The sequence below is a fragment of the Phasianus colchicus genome, chromosome 4, assembly GCF_987193195.1.
Source record: "Phasianus colchicus chromosome 4, bPhaCol1.hap1.1, whole genome shotgun sequence".
In the NCBI taxonomy this organism is placed as follows: domain Eukaryota; kingdom Metazoa; phylum Chordata; class Aves; order Galliformes; family Phasianidae; genus Phasianus; species Phasianus colchicus.
This window is the reverse complement of record NC_143439.1, coordinates 34,635,301-34,655,962: the sequence shown is the minus strand read 5'-3', so window position 1 is coordinate 34,655,962 and position 20,662 is coordinate 34,635,301. Positions and strand designations below refer to the sequence as shown.

At 37.3% G+C, this 20,662-nt stretch overlaps 1 protein-coding gene across 4 annotated transcripts in view; it reads left to right on the top strand.

Moving 5' to 3' along the window:
- LOC149918176 (uncharacterized) overlaps window positions 1-20,662 on the top strand; it is a 281,148-nt gene that overhangs the window by 117,180 nt on the left and 143,306 nt on the right. The window contains exon 4 of one of the 4 annotated variants that reach the window (XM_090139159.1): window positions 1,534-1,664. The exons of the other annotated variants lie outside the window; for them this stretch is intronic. Within the exon in view, the coding sequence (XP_089995285.1) occupies window positions 1,534-1,591 (58 nt within the window). The 3' untranslated portion in view covers window positions 1,592-1,664. Of the gene's footprint in view, window positions 1-1,533; window positions 1,665-20,662 lie in introns of those variants that run through there. 4 annotated transcript variants of the gene reach the window in all.

The following is a 20,662-nucleotide window of genomic DNA, read 5'->3' as shown; positions in this document are numbered from 1 at the left end:
AGCAAACAACAGTAGCGTGGTGGCTTCTTGTACTGGAATATGGTGTCATACTGCAGATAGTACAAAACAACTCTGTTTAAGCGTAGCTCATAATTTCCTTTCTTGTTATAACTTTAAAGAATTAATTTTAATTTTCTTTGGCTGTCTCTTCATTTTCTGAAGTGATAAACCATACCTGGAAGCTCCAATAAGAGTGATAGAATATGTCAGCTCAACTCACGTTCATACTCATCATTGGAATAGCAATTCTTGAGGAACTGAAACACAGGCACGAGATTATGGGCAGAACTGCCTATTTCTGCAGAAGATTTGTTTTCTATGCACGAGTCCTGAGAGAATCAGAGCCCAATACTGGGCCTAGATTTATGTGTTGTAAATACATGCTTATACAATTTACAATGCAAATGATGAATAATCTGTTTTCTAGCTCTTCTCAAGTTGTGTAATACTATATTGTTGTTTTCATATTACTCCTGATTATTCTCTTAACTATTTCCCACAGAAGCCAAAGTATAAGCTGGCCTTTTCGAGAGGTAGTTGGCAGCATAAGTAACAGTTACAACCAGAGTGTCAACAGTTTCATAAAACCATGACACAGGGACAGGATATTAGCCTACATAACCTTAATACGACAGTCAGGTGATTCCCACCAGAAGATTTGCTTGTGATCCTGGACATCAGAAATCCCAGGATATGGCTGCATACTGAAGAATTCTCAATTATTTTGCAGTTATAATGATGAACTTTGTCTACCCAGTACATTTTTGTTTTCTGTAAGACAAAAAAATCTTAACATAATAGCATCATTGTTTTGATGGGAGCTTTTCCAAAGTAAGGAATAACGTTTCTCTTCTTTGGTGAAGTGTGTAAAAAATAAGTAGTCCAAGAGTAGTCTATCTCTTGGAAATTTAGTCTAGACTTCCTTTATTGTAGGCACTTAGACTGATTCATTCACCTAACCTGTGTTAGGTCTTACCTTAGGCTGACATAAGCTCTGTTTCTCACAACTGATTATAGGGAAACCCTAAATGCTAATTGATGTTCACATCTCCTTTGACTTCTTGCTAAAAGGGTATCGAAGCAGACTTTCCTTTTTGTGAGAAAGTATTACAGAAAAGGCTTCCTAATATTTCAGGAACCTATAGTGCAAATGCGTGAAAAGAAGCATCAAAATGTTATCTCCTTACTGGTCATCAAAACTGAAAGAAAAATGTCTAACAAAAGTGACGCTGTGTTTCAGCAAGAAAACAGGGCTGTACATGTACTTCATAATTAAGTAGGGTTGCGTAAAAAAACACTTGGCTCTGTTGCTGCTTTTGTCTCCTACTGGAAACAGACAATGTCATCCTCATCTTGAATTTTGCCTATCTAAATAAAAAAGCTAACAGTATATGTGTGAGAGTTTGGTTAATATTTAGGGGTGTCAGTTTTGGCATTCTTTTCTGATATTTTGTACATCAGAGAATCTTATGTAATGCTTTCCTATCTGGGTTGTTTTGTGCTAAATTTGCATATTATTTTTTTTTCCTACAGTTTGAAACTACTCAAAGACTTACTGGTATACATTGGAACCAAAGTTATGCAGTTTTAACCAGTCATCAAGTACCTTGAAAATAAAGGACTAGAAAAAGTAATGGAAATTGTATTTCTGTAGATATTCTTCAGACATCAACTAGATTATTTGAAAATGTCTGCAATATTCCTACAATGTTAGACAAAAAAAATCTATTATCCTCACTTTTATAACCTACTTGAAATGGATGTCTGGAACATTAGTCTTCTCTCATTTAAATGGGTAAATTAAGAGTATCCAGTAACATGATTCCTTTAGAACAACAGTGTTTGTAAGACTAAATTTATGACTTGGAACTTTCTTTAGTATCTTTGGGAAGACATCCAGAAGCAAACTTGGTCATTGTGAAAACTGTTTTTTTATTTCTGCTTTCCTGAGTGATTTTTTTCTTAATTGAAAAAATCAGGTCTATGCTACAAAAAACAAAAACTGGAAAAAAAAAAACAAAAACAAAAACAAACCAAACCCAAATGCAACCCAACAAATGTCTTGTGCTAAATTTGTGTTTTGCACAAGCACTCAGAAGATTTTGGTTTTGTTCCTATGAGGGCTAGCATGAGATGATAAAATCGCCCAAGCTGCTGCCAAACTGCAACTCTCGGTCATCTGTAATGAGGCTCATAACCATTGGTCCCCTGGCTCAGGGAAAGACCTGTGTGTTGAATTAACAGCAGCTTTCTCATATTATGTGCTTCCTACTCTAGAGTAGTGTATCCAATTATCATCTGTTACCAAAAGCCAGGAAAACAGCAGGGTAGCGTGGCGAAAAGGCTGTATCCACAAACCATATTGATCCCAGAACAAATTTGTCTACAGTCCTCAAATACACATACACACACGTGCACACGCACACACACAGATTCCTGTGGCTTTGCTGCTGCTGCTATTTATGTGGTTTGGTCTGTGCCCTCTCAAAGCTTTCTGCCTTTGCCCAGTGGTGTTTCTGAAACTGCCAGCGCAGGTGTTCCAGGAAATGCCTGCAATACATGAGTGGGGATTAAAAACTGGCTTCCTGATAGCTCTCTTGACAGCTGATGGATGGTTCTTTTATTACCAAACGTTTAAAAATCAAAAGAATATTGCAGCAGGGGTGGGTCAGAGTAAAAGAAAGCTAAAGAAAGCTGGAATTAAGACTATGTGTTGCACTTCAGTTATTCTGAGAAGTTATTTCTGAAGCAGAACCTTCAACCCTTCAGAATGAAAACAGCTCCTTTCACTGAAACACTCTGTCTTATCATTCTCTGGGATCTTTGTATTTTGCTTTCTGTGTTTCATGGAAAAAAAAAAAGTCAGAACATTTATTATAGTGTTTACTCCTGAACTTTGGTAACTCTGAGCAATAGTGAAGTTCCCTGTGTAAAGAGCAGTATTTTAATAAGGGAGCACATTGTGAAATGTGCTGGTTTTCTGGCAGACAATGGACAGAAGCGGCCCCAGTTTGGAGTAATTCTGTTTTAGGTGTCAACCTTATTGTTGTAGGTCTTTTGTTAATATAGCTGAGGTGTTTTCTGCTGGTCTATGGGAATAAAGGGAAATTGAATGAAGGGAAACTACAGCATTTCTAGGCCATAAAAATGCTTAAAGGTGTGTAAGAAAAAGCAAATAAAAACGGAACTCTAAGAGTCTCCTGAATTACTACTTTTTTTTTTTTTTCTCTACTGATTTCTGCAGGCCACTTTTAATTAGATGAGGTATTTGATTTCAGGGGGATACTTGCAATGATGTCTGTGATTCAAACTGGTTAGAGAGACTTTCATCCCAGTGAGGAGAAGCCAATTAGATTGGGTAAATATGAAGGCACAACTTGTGTCACCCTCAAGGTCACCCTTTGTAGCTGGTCTTTAGACAAGACTATATGGTATTAAAATGTTTTTATATGCTTTGTGTTGGCTCCCTTTGTGATTCTGTTTCTGGCTGAGCCAGAAAGCAGAAATGCCAAAAGCATTACTGTGTATTTCCCAAGAGCCTTTTCAGTACATTTGGTAAGGTTTGCATCTGGTCAGAGCAAGCATCCAAACAGCAACTGAGTATCACATCTTTTGACACCCTTGCACTCTGGCTAGGGACAACTGACCAGGCCTTCAGCACCTCTGTGGTATGGTATGTCTCTGCTATTTTTCCACTGTTTACCTTTTGACATTTCTAGAAGAACAAAAAGTGAGCAGAGAAAATCTGGCTGTTTCATTCTCATAGTGCTTGTCACCATGTACTATGTACAAAGCCAGGACTTCTGAGCTGTGCTGGTTTTGATGTATCATAGTGCTTGTGATGGTGTGACCATGTAATTTAACTTACAGGCAACTGCCTGCAGGACAGTTCTGCTTAAGCAATTTGTGTAGGTGTATCAGTGACATTCTTTGTTTATGGGAGATTCTTCAAAGTTTTCTGGCTTTCTCAGGTTCAGAAGTTAAAATGCAGCACTTTGTCTTACTTGTCCCTGGCAAACAGTAAAAAAAAAAACACAAGGAGAACAGACTATTCTGTTCTTCTTTCCTGCAATTTTTTGGTTTAAATTGTTTTCTTAAATCCTACCTTCTCTAGAATAAGCATCCAAAAATCAGGCCCAGTTTTGGGGTTATATCTTATATATTCATATATCTTGTTTTCTGCATAGTTTCACTGCTTTAAATAATCACTCATTTATCCACACCTTCTCAATGTTTAATAGGTAAATACATAGAGGCAGTGAGAATGATATTCTGGCAGAAGCCTGACCTATGCAAAGTTGAGTGAAGAAATTACTTGTACATTTATTCAGAAAAACTGCAGAAGTCCAATGAGGTGTCAGCCAATCTATAACTTAACATATGGATACATGCAGGAAAGGTTTAGAGTAGATGATTGTTAATAGAGGCTTCTGTATTTTTAACTTGTGTCTTTTTCAATATGAAATTATTTTAAATTCTCATGGGTACCTGAACGTTCACGTAGGAAGCAGCATTTATCTTCCATATGTTTCTTCCCTACCTCTTGCAGTGTGTATTCTCTGTAGATAAGGAGAAGTGTGTCCATTCCTGAATATTAAAAACATCTTAATGCAATCCTAAAATTGTATGCACAAATCAGTGAGAGTAGAATCCAAGCCTTTAGGAGTTTCTAGAACTTATATTTGCAGAGTAGCACCCAAAAATGGCTGTTGGCAATTCATAAAATCAAAATCACTCCTGCTTTTTTGTCTTTCCATCTCTAATTGAAAAAAAATCTAATCGTAAATAAGGTTTGGGATTCAAAGTAAGATATTTTGCATACAACTATTCAGAGAGAGCAGTCTGAAATGAGTGTATAAAGTCAGGTTTTTCCATCACATCGCATTTGCACTTAACTCTCTGGGCAGAAAAGAGAATCTGAAATCTGAAAAGTTACCTTCCTTAATCCAAGTAGCTCTGTGGAATCGTTTAATTCTGTATGATGTCCTTCATAAAGAACCTGGCATCTGATGTAATGATTAGATCCTGGTGTAATGTACTTGGAAAGAGAAAGTGACCTGATGAGAGCTGCATCATTCAGTTCTTCAAGATCTTGTTAACTTCTTTGTTCTCTATTAAAACAACAGTTTTGTTGATGCAGTAATACTGAAATTTGGGTAGAGGAAGGAAAAGAGTAATCACTGAGTACAGGACTATTGCATCCAGTCTCTGTTGCAGCACACACTTAGTTTGCAGTATCAATTTTGTGAATCTCAGTGGTTTTTGCCTTTGGAAGTTGTGCAATGCAGATGTGAAATGTGAGAGTACTACAATACAAATGTGAAACAAAATGGAACCCTTTAGACTCCACCTATTATCTTTTCTGTAGGTGGGTAAGAATTTGTAACATAAGCTTGTAGTGAATACCCAATAAGAGAAGGACGAAATTAATTTTGCTGACTAATCTAAAACTGCATTTAAGGGTAAGAATTGCATGCTTTTGTAGTCAGTGTGATTAGTCTAGTAGCTGCTTCTGTATGCTAACAGCCTGCTACTTCTCACAGCTGAACTTGTTGCTTCTTTAGTTGGGATCTGGAGGCCCTGTGATTGTGGGGCTGAAAGCCCAAGATTTGAACTCTATGTGCAGAGTTTGTTGCCCATACATGTAAGCAGATGATCTTCTCTTTACAGGCAGCAGAGCAGGACATGCATGTTTGCAGCCAGCTATCCTCTCTTGTTCTCTACTATAGTACTTGTTTATCCACTTCAGCTCTTTTGCTGGTCGAAACAGATTTTGTTGTTGTTGTTGTTCCTCTATACACAGTCGGAGTTAACTGTGAAGTAGGAGACCAGTGGTGAGCAACCCTTCAATGTGCTGGCTACAGTGATGGTGCTTTGGGATCTGTAACAACGTGGCTGTGACAGGAACTGAGCCTGCATGGAGATTTTTGTTTTTAAATTAATATTTGTCTACAGATTCATCAAACCAAAAATACCTTACTAACTCCCAAATGCCTGTATGAAAGGGTTGGAAGTCTCTGTAGCTATGAGATCTAGCTGCAGGAACTAAAGGATTTTGTAAGGAGAATGCCACTGTTATGTGCCTGTTGTTGCGTTGCAGTTCATATCCTGTTCGGCTGCATGCCAAACCCACAAACTCCCTCTATCCCTGGTAACTGAGAAGATTACTTGCTTATAATGCTGTGAAATAAGTGCTGTACCATTGTAAGCATATGTAAGAAAAGCCTTTGGATTTGATACTCTTTATGTAGAGTCTCTGAACCTTCCCACAACTGAGTAAAGACTCTTATTCCCGCCTTAGGATCCATTTTAAAAACCTGATTAAAAGGTTTACAATTTTTGCTACATTTAGTAGATTAGTTTATGTAGAAACTTCTCAAATTCTTTTTGTGGCATGTTGGTTTCATCTCCAGTAAATTTTAAAAGGCTACTGTATAAAGATTAATGCTGAGCTGTCTCTTATTAAAGAATAAATGCCCAAGGAAATAACAAAAATTGGTACTTTTGAACCTTTTATCACTAGCAGAAAGTATGCCCTAACAGAGAGAGCATGGATGCTGAGAGAACGTAGCAATCAGATGTTTCCTATCTTTAACTTTCAGCATTATTTAAATGTTAAATAAGAAGAAGAGTGCCTAGTGACGATCCCTCCATCACTTATATTGAAATGAAACATCACCAAATGTACAGGTTCAAAATGAAGCATATTTCATTTTTTTTTATTTGGTAATGACTTTGCTGTTTTCCTCAAAATATGATTGGATCAAAAACAGGAAGATTAAATAGAGGTGCAGTTCTAGAGATGCAGTGTGCTTGAATTTTCTTTTCTCTTTTCACTAAGAATGAAAAGTAAACTATATCAACAGACTATGGTGAGCTTGCTCAGGAGAGAATTCCAGCCTGCCTTGCTGTCCCTTGTTAAGTGAATAAATGCTATCATATTTTCTGGTACTTCCTTCGTGTAAGAACATGTTGCACACCGAGACTTTTGCCTGTTTTGCACCAGAGGAGGACCATGAAGGAATTACTCTCCCCACTGAGTAGTGAGTTATCAAGAAGACTCCTGTAGCTGTGTGAGCAGCACAACAAAGTGTTCCAGTGCTTCTGAGCAGGCTGAGATGTCTAGGGGTCAGCTTCTGGAAAAGCTACTGATGCAGCTGAAATATGTGATCAAGTTTCTGGTGTTTGTTGCCTCTTTTTTTGCAGTAGTAACACCTGAGAGTGTAGGAAATATCACCAGCCTCTTCTGACATAAAACCGTCTTAGATACAGCAGTGTTAAGAATACTTTGAATCTTTTTGTCTGTGGGATGGTTTGCTTTTCTGAAAGGATGTGGGGCACAGCATGCGTGAAGATGCTGCTCTCAAGGAACAGACATTGTTGAAGTCCTTTACAATATGAGGATGTGATGCTAGGGTGTAAGAAGTCTAGTAGCCTCAGACCAAATATGGATGAGTTTGATGAAGTCTGATCACAGTTCTTCTGTCATTTAGGAGAATTAAATGATTTATTTCACCTGTTACAAGGCTGCATGAATAACAGGGGCTAATCTCTTTCTTCTGACAGTATGGATTTTAGGAAGCACCATAAGCAGAATGATGTCAACTAAGTTTCTCATGCTTTTGTGTCTGTGATTTCACAGTGGTATTTGATCTGAAAATCCAGCATGCCACAGGAGAGGGGAAGAAGAACTGAAACTAAACTTCAGTTGAACTGTTATATTCCTCTAAGAGAAAGAGAAGATACATATATAATTATGTTTTTCTTTTATTAAATCAAAAATATGAAAATTCACAGAGCCTGATCCTAGGAGGATGATTTTCTTCTCCTATTCTACAAAACTCTTTAGTTCCTAGAGAACAAGTTCAAAGAGCTTTATTGGTTTCCACCTTAAGGCCAACTAGAGCAAACCATCTGATAATGTAGCCATGATGTCTTATGGAGACTTGCATTATGGGCTCAATATGTTGGCTCTTGGGACAGTTTGCATGGCAATATAATAGAAAGCATTAATAGCAAACATTGGTGCTGCATTTATAGAATCATTCTGGTGAGAAGACAAGCTTTAAGTTTGTTTTGGTAGGGTGTGGACTCATAGTAATTCACTCAAAAACTTGATTTTTCACTTGACTTTGCCTTGTTAAAGCTTCTGTGGACTATTGCTTCATAATGCCCGGAAAAATATCAATTACTGTACATCGAAACTTTTCTTATTTGTGTCCGCTGCAAATGTAGGAGGCCCAAAACACACAATCCGATTGAAAACAGTGCATGTGCAGCTTACAGCCTATCAGCTAGTCAGTCAGGCTTGGTACACAAACTGATTTTTCTGATATAGATTTGTTGGAAATATTATATTTCTTTCTGAGACAGGAATGATTATAAAAACAGATCTCAAGAGAGCCGCTTACTGGAAATGTAAGCTATGCTGAATAGTAAGTGCTTTTACCTAAGGAAGTTTGCCTTTATCAAATTGCCTGCAATTCGCAAACTCCTAAGTTTATTTTGGGAATGCTGTCGATATTCTATTGTTCCTGTTCTGAATTTTTATATTTTCTAGGCCACATCTTTAAAATATTACTTTATAAGCCTTCAATAGCAAATGTCCTAGGATACTGTGTTTCTTCACAGCAGTGAATTCAATACACTGTCATGAATATTTTACTTATTTTATGCATCTCCTTCTATTGAAAAAAATTATTGTAGGTAACATAAATCTGTCTAGAGTCAAACGTGCAACTAGACCAGTATAGACAATTATGCTACCGATAATCTTGCCTATTTTAAAACAAGCCAATTCAATGAGAAAACTGTTAGATAAAAATAGTTACTGGAATTTACCTCAGTTTTCACTCAAAATTTTATGAGTCAAAGCAAGAGGAGGTGAGAATTTTTGCCTTGGGAAATCCTTGTCAAGAGAAGCTGTGTGAGGAGGTCCTGCTAAGCACTGACCTCTCAACCCATTGTCGCATCAAAGGTAGTCTTGCTATTTCTGTGTCACATCATGTGTAAGCTGAGAGATGACCGTGATGGAGTTGACTTTGTTTAGTGTAGATTTCCTCAGTGTAGGCAAATGAAGATGTTCAGCAGAAGATAGAATTCTTGGGTTGAGGGTAAGAAGAAAAGGGAAATGGGGCTGCCTGTGCTGGGCAGGATGCTTGCAGGGCAGTTCTCAGGTATGTAAACACATCCTAGGACCTGTCAGAACAAGCTAACATTCGCAAGTAGATGTTGGGATAAACCGATTAAAAGTGGTATCTCTTGTGCCATAACAGTCCTTGAAAATTTAAATGTTAGTTTTCCACGTACTTTTTCCACCCACTTGCTGTTTTGCTTACATATCATATGGCAGTATCACTTTTAGATACCAAATGAAAAGCATGTGTAACAGAAAACAGAAATGTTCTTCCACTCTGTGTAACCAAGGGTAACATCCAATATAAAAAATGGATTTTCCTGAAGTAGAACATGCTACTTTAATTATTACAAGCAGTTTGGAAATTTGACTATTTATTCAATTAGAAGTTTGGAAAGGCTGCCACAATTTCTTTCAACTTATGCTTTAAGGAGAAATTGTACCTAAATGCAGGCTAGAAAATGAATACCAAAAAACCTTGGAAGTCATCATGACTGAAGAGATATCTTGAACACTGAATAGTGCATGTCATTCAGTAAATATTTCCTAGCTGAGGATTCTATAGTCTCTTTATCTTATTAACCTGTGCAGTACTGGAAAATAATCTTAGTAGGAAAGGCTGCCATGGTTAAAAGACATTTGCAGCTTCTCTAGTATTAAGGTTGAATCTGTATTTGCATGCTGGCATTATACAATTTCAATTTGATAGCTATTTACAGCTTTTTTTAAAAAAAGATTACTTAAGTGTTTAAGTTGAACATTTGATGTTCAAAAAATGCTCTGCATTTTTTTTGAAGAAATGTACAGTAGCAGTATTTATTATTTGATGTGTTCCTGACAGTAGATGCTGTGAAATAATGTTATCAAGTTGCAGATGCATTAGATGTAATATAAACAGTGGGTGATGTGGTATAAATCCAGGTGAATTCCCCTGAGACAAAATTAAATTTGTGGATTTATTCTACATTTTTACTGTTGATTTAGAGTGCTGAATCTGACCAAGTGACATAATTGAAAGAGCCACTGATCACACAAGAAATCTCTTGCTATTTGATAAGGTTCTAGAAAGAAACTTTATCCTCGTGAATTTCATGTATTTTTTAATGCAGTTTCTCTTTTCTGAATTTATTAAGCTCTGTTGAAAATTCTTGAATGTAGAAACAAATCAACTGTGACTGTGGGAGGGATTGGCTGATAATTTAGTCAGGAAAAAAATTAGCATGCCTGTAGACTTGTGAAAAGAAGGTTTCCAGTAGCTGTAATTTTAGAAATAGATTGTTTTGAATTTTGAGTGTTTTCAAATTAGGGCTCTTCCTTTTCTTTGGACGCTTTTTGCTCTTTACCAGAGGTCAGAAAGTTTGCAGGAAAGCAGGGACAGTAGGTAAAATTCCTTTGAAATCAAGAGTAAAACTCTCAGTTGAGCAGAGACAGGATTACAAATGATGTCTAATGCACTAGACAGACCAATATTTTCTGTGGAGAATTTTTCTATGCTAACAAGTGAATTGCACTTGATCTAGTATACTGTCATCCCAGTTTCTTGAAAGCAATCTGGTATGATAATGTGTTAATTACACCAACAATTACAGCAGTATTAAGGTACTGCTATGGTTCATTTCTTAGACTGTTGCAATATTTTATATGAGTTGTATATAAAGGACTCTACCTTAACAGGGCAAAGACTATTCTGCTGATATTTGTTCCCAGGGAAACTGGGAAAAGTGAATGGAAGTTCAAAGGGCAAGTTTTCTACCAGTTCTTTACACATCTCATTTTCCTTCTCCTGTGCTAGTGATTGGAGTGCTTCTATATCTGTGGGCATGACAAACGAAAAATTGGTCTTAGTTTTTTAAGATTATATCAGCTCTGAGTTATTGCTGCTTCAGAGAACTAGAGCAGTACAGCTGATTCATGTTGGCTATTGCAATTGCAAGGTGTATTTTATTGCTGATGTTCCCTTGGCAGATATTCATTAGACCTATTGATCACTGAAAGAAGGGAGTTCTTTTATTCAGTGACCTATGATCTTTTTGAAAATCTTTTGGATGAGTTCAGAACCATCCATTTCTCTTTCTTTCCAGAGAAAATTCCATCCAGTTGAGTGATAAGGACTTTCCAGCTTGATGATATGATCAGTTTTCTGTGCACAGTTAAGAGAAGTAAATCTGGGAATGGGTTAAGAAATACTATGTGTCTGTGTCTCCCCTGATTAGGTGTTTGCTAGCAAAATCAGCATGTAAGCAATTTATATATGAAATCATGTCACTTTACAGAACTCATGCAAAAGAGGAGAAACTAACAAAATCTGTGAAGAGACTGGATGACTTGTCTTTGTCCTCCTTCTGAACAAACCAGATGTGCTGGAAAGGGAAGAGAGTGGCAGTGGGGTCACTGAGCAAAGTTTCATACCAATGTATGTAATACCTCCTTTCCTAACATACTATATTTCCATTTGCTTTCCTGTCATTGATTTTACTGAGTGTTTTGAACTAACTGTGTGCAAATGGTCCTTCACAAATGGGTCAACATTTGGTTAGGGTTCCCAGCTTTAGGAACTCCAAAGTATATCAATAAGTACAAAACATGAGAGTGTGTAAGCACTGTAAAGCCAGGTACAATTTGTAATGATGTCCTTGCATTTAAGACATCATGGTACTGTGTTATCTTTTGTACGCTTGGATAAAACCACTGTGTCAGTATTTTTCAACATAATAGTTTCCTTTACAAGGACTGAATCAAAACTAGAACATATTACATCACAGAATGGCTTTGGTTGGCAGGGGCCTTAAAGATCATCTCATTCCAACCCCCTGCCATGGCTGATTTGCCACACACCAGATCAGGCTGCCCAGGGACCCATCCAACCTGGCCTTAAATACCTCCAGGGATGAAACATCCACAACCACTCTGGGCAGCCTGTGCCAGTGCCTCACCACCCTCTGAGTAAAAAATTTTTTCCTAACTTCTAACTTGAATCTCTCTCCCTTTTAGTTTAAAGCTATTCACTCTTGTCCTATCACTCTCAGGTCATGTAAAAAGTTGATCCCACATCTTCTTGTAAGCTCCATTCAATTACCAGCAGGTTGCAATGAGGTCCCCACGGAACCTTCTCTTCTCCAAGCTTTACTTTATTTTTCTTATATCTTTTTTCTTAAGCCAGTATTTTCGGCTGCCTTAAAAATAAATAAATAAATAAAATTGTTTTTCTTCCTACTCCAGTGAAAATCTGGGACAAATGACAACTTTTCTAACTCTCTTCCTTTTGAAAAGGAAAACGTTTTCAGTATATTTAGACTTTACCAGAGACTGTTACCTCTTGCTACTAGTCTTTGGCTGATAAATTTGGCCTTGCTGTCCTTAGTAATTGCTTGCCAGAAGCCACAAGCATGCTGATGTGAGCCTTTTTAATTAATGTTCTTCCAATAACCTAGTTCCTCTTCTCTTTTTGCCACATCTCAAGTATGAATGTCACACACATATATTGAGATCTTCTTTCAAGTTCTCTACTCTATTCTTTACGTCTTTTGAAAACAAAAGATTCCGTTTGGAATCAGGGGAGTGCACTGTATCCAAATATTGTTGAATCCATAATTTGTACTACTACTACTAACAATTTATAGTGGCCATTATTGCGCATTAAACAGGATTTGCAAATTTCAGTGTAAAAGATAGATGTACTGTATAGGCAGGTGGCTTCATGGTAAAATGCAATATAATAAAATTTATGAAACTGCGAGGAATACTAAGTATGATTGAAGAAGCCCCATGTGCTAGGAGATTTCTCACACTGTGAAGGTTTGAAAAACTGGAACCTTTGACTAGACGATCAAAGGTCTGTGTTAGTCTGGACTGTTAACTAAAATGAAAAATCTATATATAGAGGAAGTAGCTCTCTATGGCAATTGTTTTGATCCTTCCTTGGCTGGTGTCTTAGTAATGCATATATGTGGAAAGTGGGACTTGTCAACATGCTGATGATCAAATTAGAGAAGCTGAAGCTAAGATGTCCTTGGAAAACACAAGACTGCAAATGGAATAAATGTTCTAGCTACTGCTTAGGGATGTGAAAACAAATGTGTAAGAGACCCTACTCTTTTGCTTCAAAACAAGGTTGAGGAGGCTGTGATCATTAGCATGATGTAGTCTCCTATCTGGGCGCTGGAGAACAGGTAACAAGTGAATTCGTGTGGGATTCTATCTCATCCTGGTCATGCTGACACAGCAAGCAATAGTATATGCTAAGCTACATACTTTGCTGTCTACCATTTTACGAAAAATGGATGAGCTATTCAATTTCCTTTTCTTAAGTCTTAGAGAAATCTGTTTTCTTTTGTGTGTGTGTAAGTATATGCACTTGCACACCTGTGTTTTTCTGTGCTGGTTGTTACCTGTTACACTGTGTCATAAAGAATGCGTGACAGCCATGACCTGTCGTGCTGTGATACAGCTATGTTATTTGAAATGCATCTGGGAAGAGAGAGTGGGAAAGAGACCGATGGTGCACACTGAATGTAGAGTCATTCCCTCCTTCCCTTATCTGAATGGCTTCCAAATCTCATATATTCACAGGCAGACCCCAGCCAAAGCCTGCAGCTGTCATGCATTTTCAACAGATTCCACAGGGCCTAGATGAGGTTTGAAGACATTCCTTTGCTCTTACACATTAGCTGAAAGGAATTACCGTAACATCTGATATTGTGGAAGTGGGAAATCTGCCATCCTGACCTTGCCCAAAGCATTCCGGAACTGGGGGTCTGAGGATTTATTATCTCAGATGGCCTCCGAAGGTCGTTAAGGGCTGTCTACTGGAGCTTCAGCACAACTGAGACAACCAGTGTGCTATTCATTTGGAGGGATTGCGACATTTCTTTCTCCCCCTCTTTTTTTTTTTTTTTTTCATATGGCTGAAATAATGGGCAGACACATGTTACTGCTGCTCTCTAGATCTTTGTCATAGGAAAAGCATGTTCCATTGGAGTGACTCCCAGCTGTCAGTAATGTGCTGAAACACCACAGCCAATCATCAGAGAACAGGCCAAATAAACAGGATGTTCACAATATGTATGATTGCATGAGTGTGTAACAAACTTTCTGCACATTTCACAGTCTCATAATGAGATTGACATGCATTGCTTAATCTGCATCTGCCTGTTTGGGGAAGAAACACATAAACACCATGGAGACCATGTGCAAGAGAGCTCAGTTTCTTGGCTGCGTGGCTGTTGATATGATAGGATAAAATCTGGTATTGAGTTGGAAATGAGCAGTACTTTAGAACTATTCATTTATCTGCTGGGAAGTGCCCTGCAGTCAGCCAAGCACAGTTTGGTGAGCGTTCATGTAATCAAAGTGGCTATTATAGCAACAGATGACAAAAGTGCCTGAGGATGATGCACAGAGCTATTTTTAAGAGAACATTTGAGACACCATTTGTTTTCTCTTTGTTTTGATTTCAGAAGTTATTTTGATTGTTTTATGTATTTACAAAATAATGTGTGTACAGAGCAAACCACCAAAGGAAAGAATGTTTAGAGAACTCTATAATTACATAGTGGAATAGCAAAAGCTATTATGCCTTTATTTGATATCAAATCAGAACAGTGTAATTACAATCGCAAATATAAAAAGAAAGTTATGTCCTCACTCTCCAAAGCATGCATTTTTCCAGCAGTCAATGTCATTGTCCTAAAAAGCATGCATTTTTCAAGCAGAGTGGGTGTTACTGAATATTAATTATCTGGCTGTGCAGCCTTTGAGATGGAAGACACTTTTTATTCCACTGTTGGACAATGCCAGCTTCTTCCTCAATTTCTGTTTCTTCCTGCTGGTAGATCTTATGGTTATGACTATTGTTGAAATCTAAGTGCTCTAGAAAGAAAATCAGGCAATATGAGTGAAGAAGGAATGTGAGGAAGGTCAGAAAAAATCCCATAATGCCAGGAGACAAAAAAAGAATGTATCAGTTGGGACGAATATCTAGCTGCCTGGCCCTAGACATGTCCCTAGATGTCCTTTTTACAGACTGATTTGTTGGTATTATTTCTAAATCTTATAACCTAGTCATATCTTTCATGCACAGAGTACTATCCCAGCTCACAGATGCTAAGAATTTATCTTCTCTTTTATATATTTATCCATAGCACCCAATTCTGTTAGCATTTTATCTGTGCATTACGGTCAAGTTTCTATTAAGTGAAAATAGTTGTATTGTCTTTTTAGATTTGGAATCAGCAGGGTAGAGGCAAAAATGTGGCAGGAGGGAATGAATGTCATCATTCAAAAGGATGAAAAGAGCATCTTGTCATAGCAACTCTGTATTCCTAGAAATCATTCAGAAGTGTACAATCTGCAGCTATCTTCATGCTGAGCACGCACATGGGTATACCTCTGATCTCGCTGACTCTTTGATAGCTTCTCCCCACTATATTGTTCTCATCACAAGAGATCAGGTAGCTTCCTTTCCCCACCCCTAAATACTTGGATTACTTTCTGATTTCCTACCAACTGAGAGAAAACCATTGCAGCTATTACAGATCTGTTTAAGTACCCTGAATAAGGCAGTATTTGGAATGTGTGGCCAAACATGAGCTGTGTAGCTATAGCTGGTATGGCATACATGGATTTGTTTTCCTAACTTGATTGATCTATGAGATGTTAAGTGGTTGGCTGTTGGTGCAGGCATAAATAAGTCTATTGCAATGCTCTAAACTTATATGTAGATTATAAAATTGAACTCCTACAATGCTGTCTCCTTGATTTGTTTAATCTGACCTGAGATTTTTATTAGGCAGGACGCTGTGGATCTTTTAGAATACTGCACTCATGAGAGTTAAATGTTTCCAGTAAGTTAAAATTCAATATTGACATTCTTTGCTAGATCTAGAATGGTCACAGCTAACGTTTCCATTGGAAAAAAAAAAAAATCCTTCTTTTGCTAAGTATTTTTCTCTTCATGTTCTTCCTCTTTAGCTTCTGAAACTCTATTCAACTGTATTTCCCAAGAGCTTGTTGAGTTATGCCAACACTTATGTTTACTTATCAATGTCTAAAACAGGAGTCTTAAGTGGATGGGACCAGCATCTTTTTGGTGGTACCCAGTGGCAGCATAAGGGACAAGAGGTGCAAACTGGAATACAGAAAGTTCCTTCTGAACATGAGAAAGAAATTATTCACTTTGAGGTTGATGGAGCACTAGAACAGGCTGTCCAGAGAGGTTGTAGAGTCTCTCTCCTCTGGAAATATTCAAGACCAGTCCAGCTGCCTATCTGTGTGATCTGCTTTAGGAAACTGGCTCTATGAGGAGGTTGGACTCAGTGATCTCCAGAGGTCCCTTCCAAACCTTACGATTCTGTGAACACATTATAGAATCAGTGGGGAACAGGAAGAAGACAAGCAGGAAACTGCAAGTGTCCAATACAGATGTATTTTTATGACTTTCTAATGGCTTGAGCACACGTATTTTTTGTATGTTCATCTATGTGTATTTGGCTATTAATACTATTAATATTTTAAGACATTTTGAGCCCACAGTTGCTGCGTCTGTTGCTTTATTTATCTCACAGTATATCTTCAAAATGAATGACTCTCATCAACATAACAAACAGTGTTTCTCTTTGAAAATGAGCTGTATCTTAGAAAAGATGCTTCTTATCCCTTTTGTTTGATACCCATAAGTATCTTGTTTGCTGCCAGTAAAATTTTTTTGGGATTCAATGCTTTCCATTGATATAGTTTTAGACCTAAATAGAAACAGTGAATTTGAGATCTAAAAATTATTACTATTATTATTATTGAAAATTGGAGCAGAAAGAAATCTCGTTCTTTGGTAGGGAGATGAGAAGTAGAGAAGAATTCCTGAGAAGGCAAGTACATATGGGGTGGCTTTATTGCCATTCTTCCACTTTAGCAGCATCAGAAAATCTCCTTGATCCATAGTACAGTTTTTAGCTTCTAGAGACCTTGATATTAATTCTGAAGTGAATTTCAAGTAGTAAGTAAGAAGTAACACCAGATCTGACTGTAGAAGTCATCAGTAGATGAATTAATGGTGTTTTCTGCACTTAAGGAACTGTGACTTTACCAATGTCACAGTCATCATCAAAATTAGAAGTACATATCTGTGTAAGCGTGATGTGGTGTGTTCTTTATTTCCATTTTATTAATGATTATATAGAGCTTATTCCTGACTTCAATTCCCAAATACATGTACTAATGTCTTGTAAAAGACCTTAAATGGGGATTATGATAACACAACCAATGATATTTGTATAAGTAATGTCAAGTAATCATGAGCAATGTGGGAGAGATGAGGAGGGTTTAAAATTAATTTTTAAGTTATTTTTTAATTTGTTCATTTAAGAATTTTTTCCATAGTAACTGATATGATGCTATGTTTTGGATTTGTGACCAGAACTGTGTTAGTAACACACTGATATTTTAGCAGTTGCTGAACAGTGCTTATACAGCATCAGAGCTTTCTCTGTTTCTCACTCTGCCCTCACTTTCATTGAGCATGTTGAGAGTAGACAAGAACATAGGAGGGAGGGCAGCAGGGACAGCTGACCCCAGCTGACCAAAGGGATATCCCATACTGTGTAACACTGCACTTAACAATAAGACTGGGATGCAGTTTGCCAGGAGTTGCTGTTGTTTGGGAATTGGCTGGGCAATGACTCTTTGGTGGTGTACTTTCTGCATCATTTGTTTACATTGTTTTGTTTTGTCTTTTTTTCTCTTTTACTTATTAAATTGTCTTTATCTCAAACCATGTGTTTTCTCACTTTTGTTCTTCCAATTCTCTTCCTTATCCCACTGGGCAGGGAGTCAGTGAGCAGCTTTGTGGTGTTCAGCTGCCTACCAAGATTAACCCATCACAGTCAAAGAGGCAGACTTTCGCTGTGTTTTGCACATTGAGAGGAAATAAAACAGTAGTAGACTCGACAGGAAATTTAGAAAAGAAGATAGAATAAAAATACTGGAAAAAGGAAGGAAAAGCTTGCCTGTTCTGGTTACAGAGGTGAAGATAAGGATAAGAAAGGAGACAAAAAGCAATCTCTAGATTGTTGAACAGTAGATGTTTTTTAGATTATGTTTGTATTTGTATGACATACAGAGGTGTAGAGTAAGATGTTAAGATCAGTAAAGTAAGGGGAAGAAAATAAATGAGCAAATTTCCTATGTCATATTTGGTGAGAAAAACAAAAACTGTCAATTCAGTAGGCACCTGTCTCCTTATTCCTCATCTCTGTTTTCCATTTAGAAGTTACTGCTGGATAGAGATGAGAATTTAGTCTTTTGTACGTGCATGTTTGTGAGGGCATATGAACAGTTCAGCTAGGCCAACTTTGGGGAAATTTCAGGTAGTAGTTTTTGGTGAAGACTTTCTTCAGTTAAGAAAACCTTTAAGTAAAGTAAAGTTCACCCTGCTAATGCAGAGATTGGAAAAAATAAAGTTAGAAACAAAACAAAAAAGCAACCTAAGAAAATATTCAGGTTTTGATTTTTTTTTTTTTTTTTTTTTTTTAAGGTGGAAAGACTCTTGGATGATTATATGGTGCAGCCTTACGATTTGCAGATATTTCGCTAGCATTAATTTTTAATTTTTATATATATTTTCTACTTACTTGATTATAACAAAAGCCATTTGCAAAAACAGTTATTCAAAATGCAAATGATCTTCTGTACTTATTTTTTTAGGTAGTTAACAAACTCTATGAATAGGATGACCAGACAAACCACTGTAAAATTTCTATTCCATTACACTGAAAATTTTTCCCCTTTGTCTTCCCTCTCCTAACCACAGCTACACATATATCTGCTGTTTTGAGGAATGCCAACATTGTTCTTGATTGCATTTTCCTTGCAGTTTTTGTGGTTATAAATGGAATTCTTCATCTTCTGCTCTGGTTTATGTTTTTCATTCTAAATGGAATGCATATGTCAATCTCCAGTTGACTAATACATAAAATATTGAACATTTACTAAGCTAAAGCCAATGGAAATGTCTATCAGTGGCATTAGCAGAATTATGAAAGGGAGGAAACATCAGCTAACTTAACTCATTTTGAAAATAAAATAACGTTCTCAGTCTAAAAATAATAGCTGCTAATATACAAAGGGTGCTGTTTGTTGATGAGATGTTGGTAGATAATGAGAAACAGCTCTAAACCTGCTAGTAATCATTAGTTCCATTGAAACTTACACAGTTCCTCTGCTTCCCAATAATTAAACATCTGTCCCCAAATCTAATGATGAGTAATTTTTGCAGCATGAGTTAACCATTTTTTTTTTTAAATCCACGTGTATTTGTTCCCGCAGATTCTCTTTTTGCATGTCCCTGAGTTGAGCCATCTCCTACGTTTGCCTCCCAAAACCAAATAGAACCCTTTCCAATGAACATGAAGTGCATCTGGTGAGCTTTTGCTTAGCTTGATTGCATTCCTTCCTTCTTTTCTATTCCTTTACCAGCTCTTCAACTGTTATGGAATCAGCCTTTAACAGCTTGCCACCACTTTCACAGCTCTGTGTGTAAGAACAGCTTGCCCTCCTTAGCTGTCCTCCCACATCAGACTTCCTGTTCTCGATCCTCCCCATCTGCTCCTCCAAATCTTGCCAAATCCATCTGCTTCTCATATTATCACCATCTTTTTTTTCATGCCATCCGTGCTAAACAGAGGAGCAGGCCTGAGTTGGTTTGTAAGAGTTTTGCCTTATAAGTTTATACTCAAGTCTTTTTAAGGTTGCTGTTTTATTGGTGACTTGCACTTTAAAAGACCTCTTTGTGTTATTCCGTTTTGTTCGTCTCCTCTGAAATGCATAGGCCCATAAGGCAGGAACAATTCCTTCCTGAACATCTGCTGCCCAATGATGAGAAACAAATCTTTATAGTGTTAGGAAGAAAATGCTGAGAACGTCTTCTTAAATGCACTGAGAGATGGTACTAAAAAGTCTTGTGATTTTTTAAAATTAAAAGCTCCTATCTTCTGTCCTTGTTTCCTCCTTGAAGGCAAGAGGTTACACAAAAGTACTCCATTTATGGAGGCAGTGTTTGGATAGTCTTATGGAACTGACCTATTTAGCAGTGTGTCCTGCAGGTCCTTATGGGAAGTGGCATAATCTATGGTAGGACCTGGACAGAAGGAAACATAGAACTGTCTTAAAATGATCTTGTTAAGAAAAGGGGGCAATAACTTGATCAGAAACTATGAGCCCCTATTTACAAGCCCAATTTGTTTGAACAGGTTGGCTTCAGTGGATCTAGTGCCTGCCTGGTGCAAGTTAAAGGAAAGTTGAATCTGAACGTTACACAGAATTAAGTTCTGACGTAACAGAACATGATATAGTGTATGTATAAGAAAGGAAGAGAAATTGAGATGAGCTCCAAAGTCTCTGAGGAATAGCAGAGGAGGAGCTTTTCTCCAGCCAGTTAGTAGAAAAGTACAGTCAATAGCCATTAGTTTACATCTCAGTGATGTACCGATAAGTCAGCTTTCTGCGATTCAGATCTACTATTTAAGTTTCTTATAT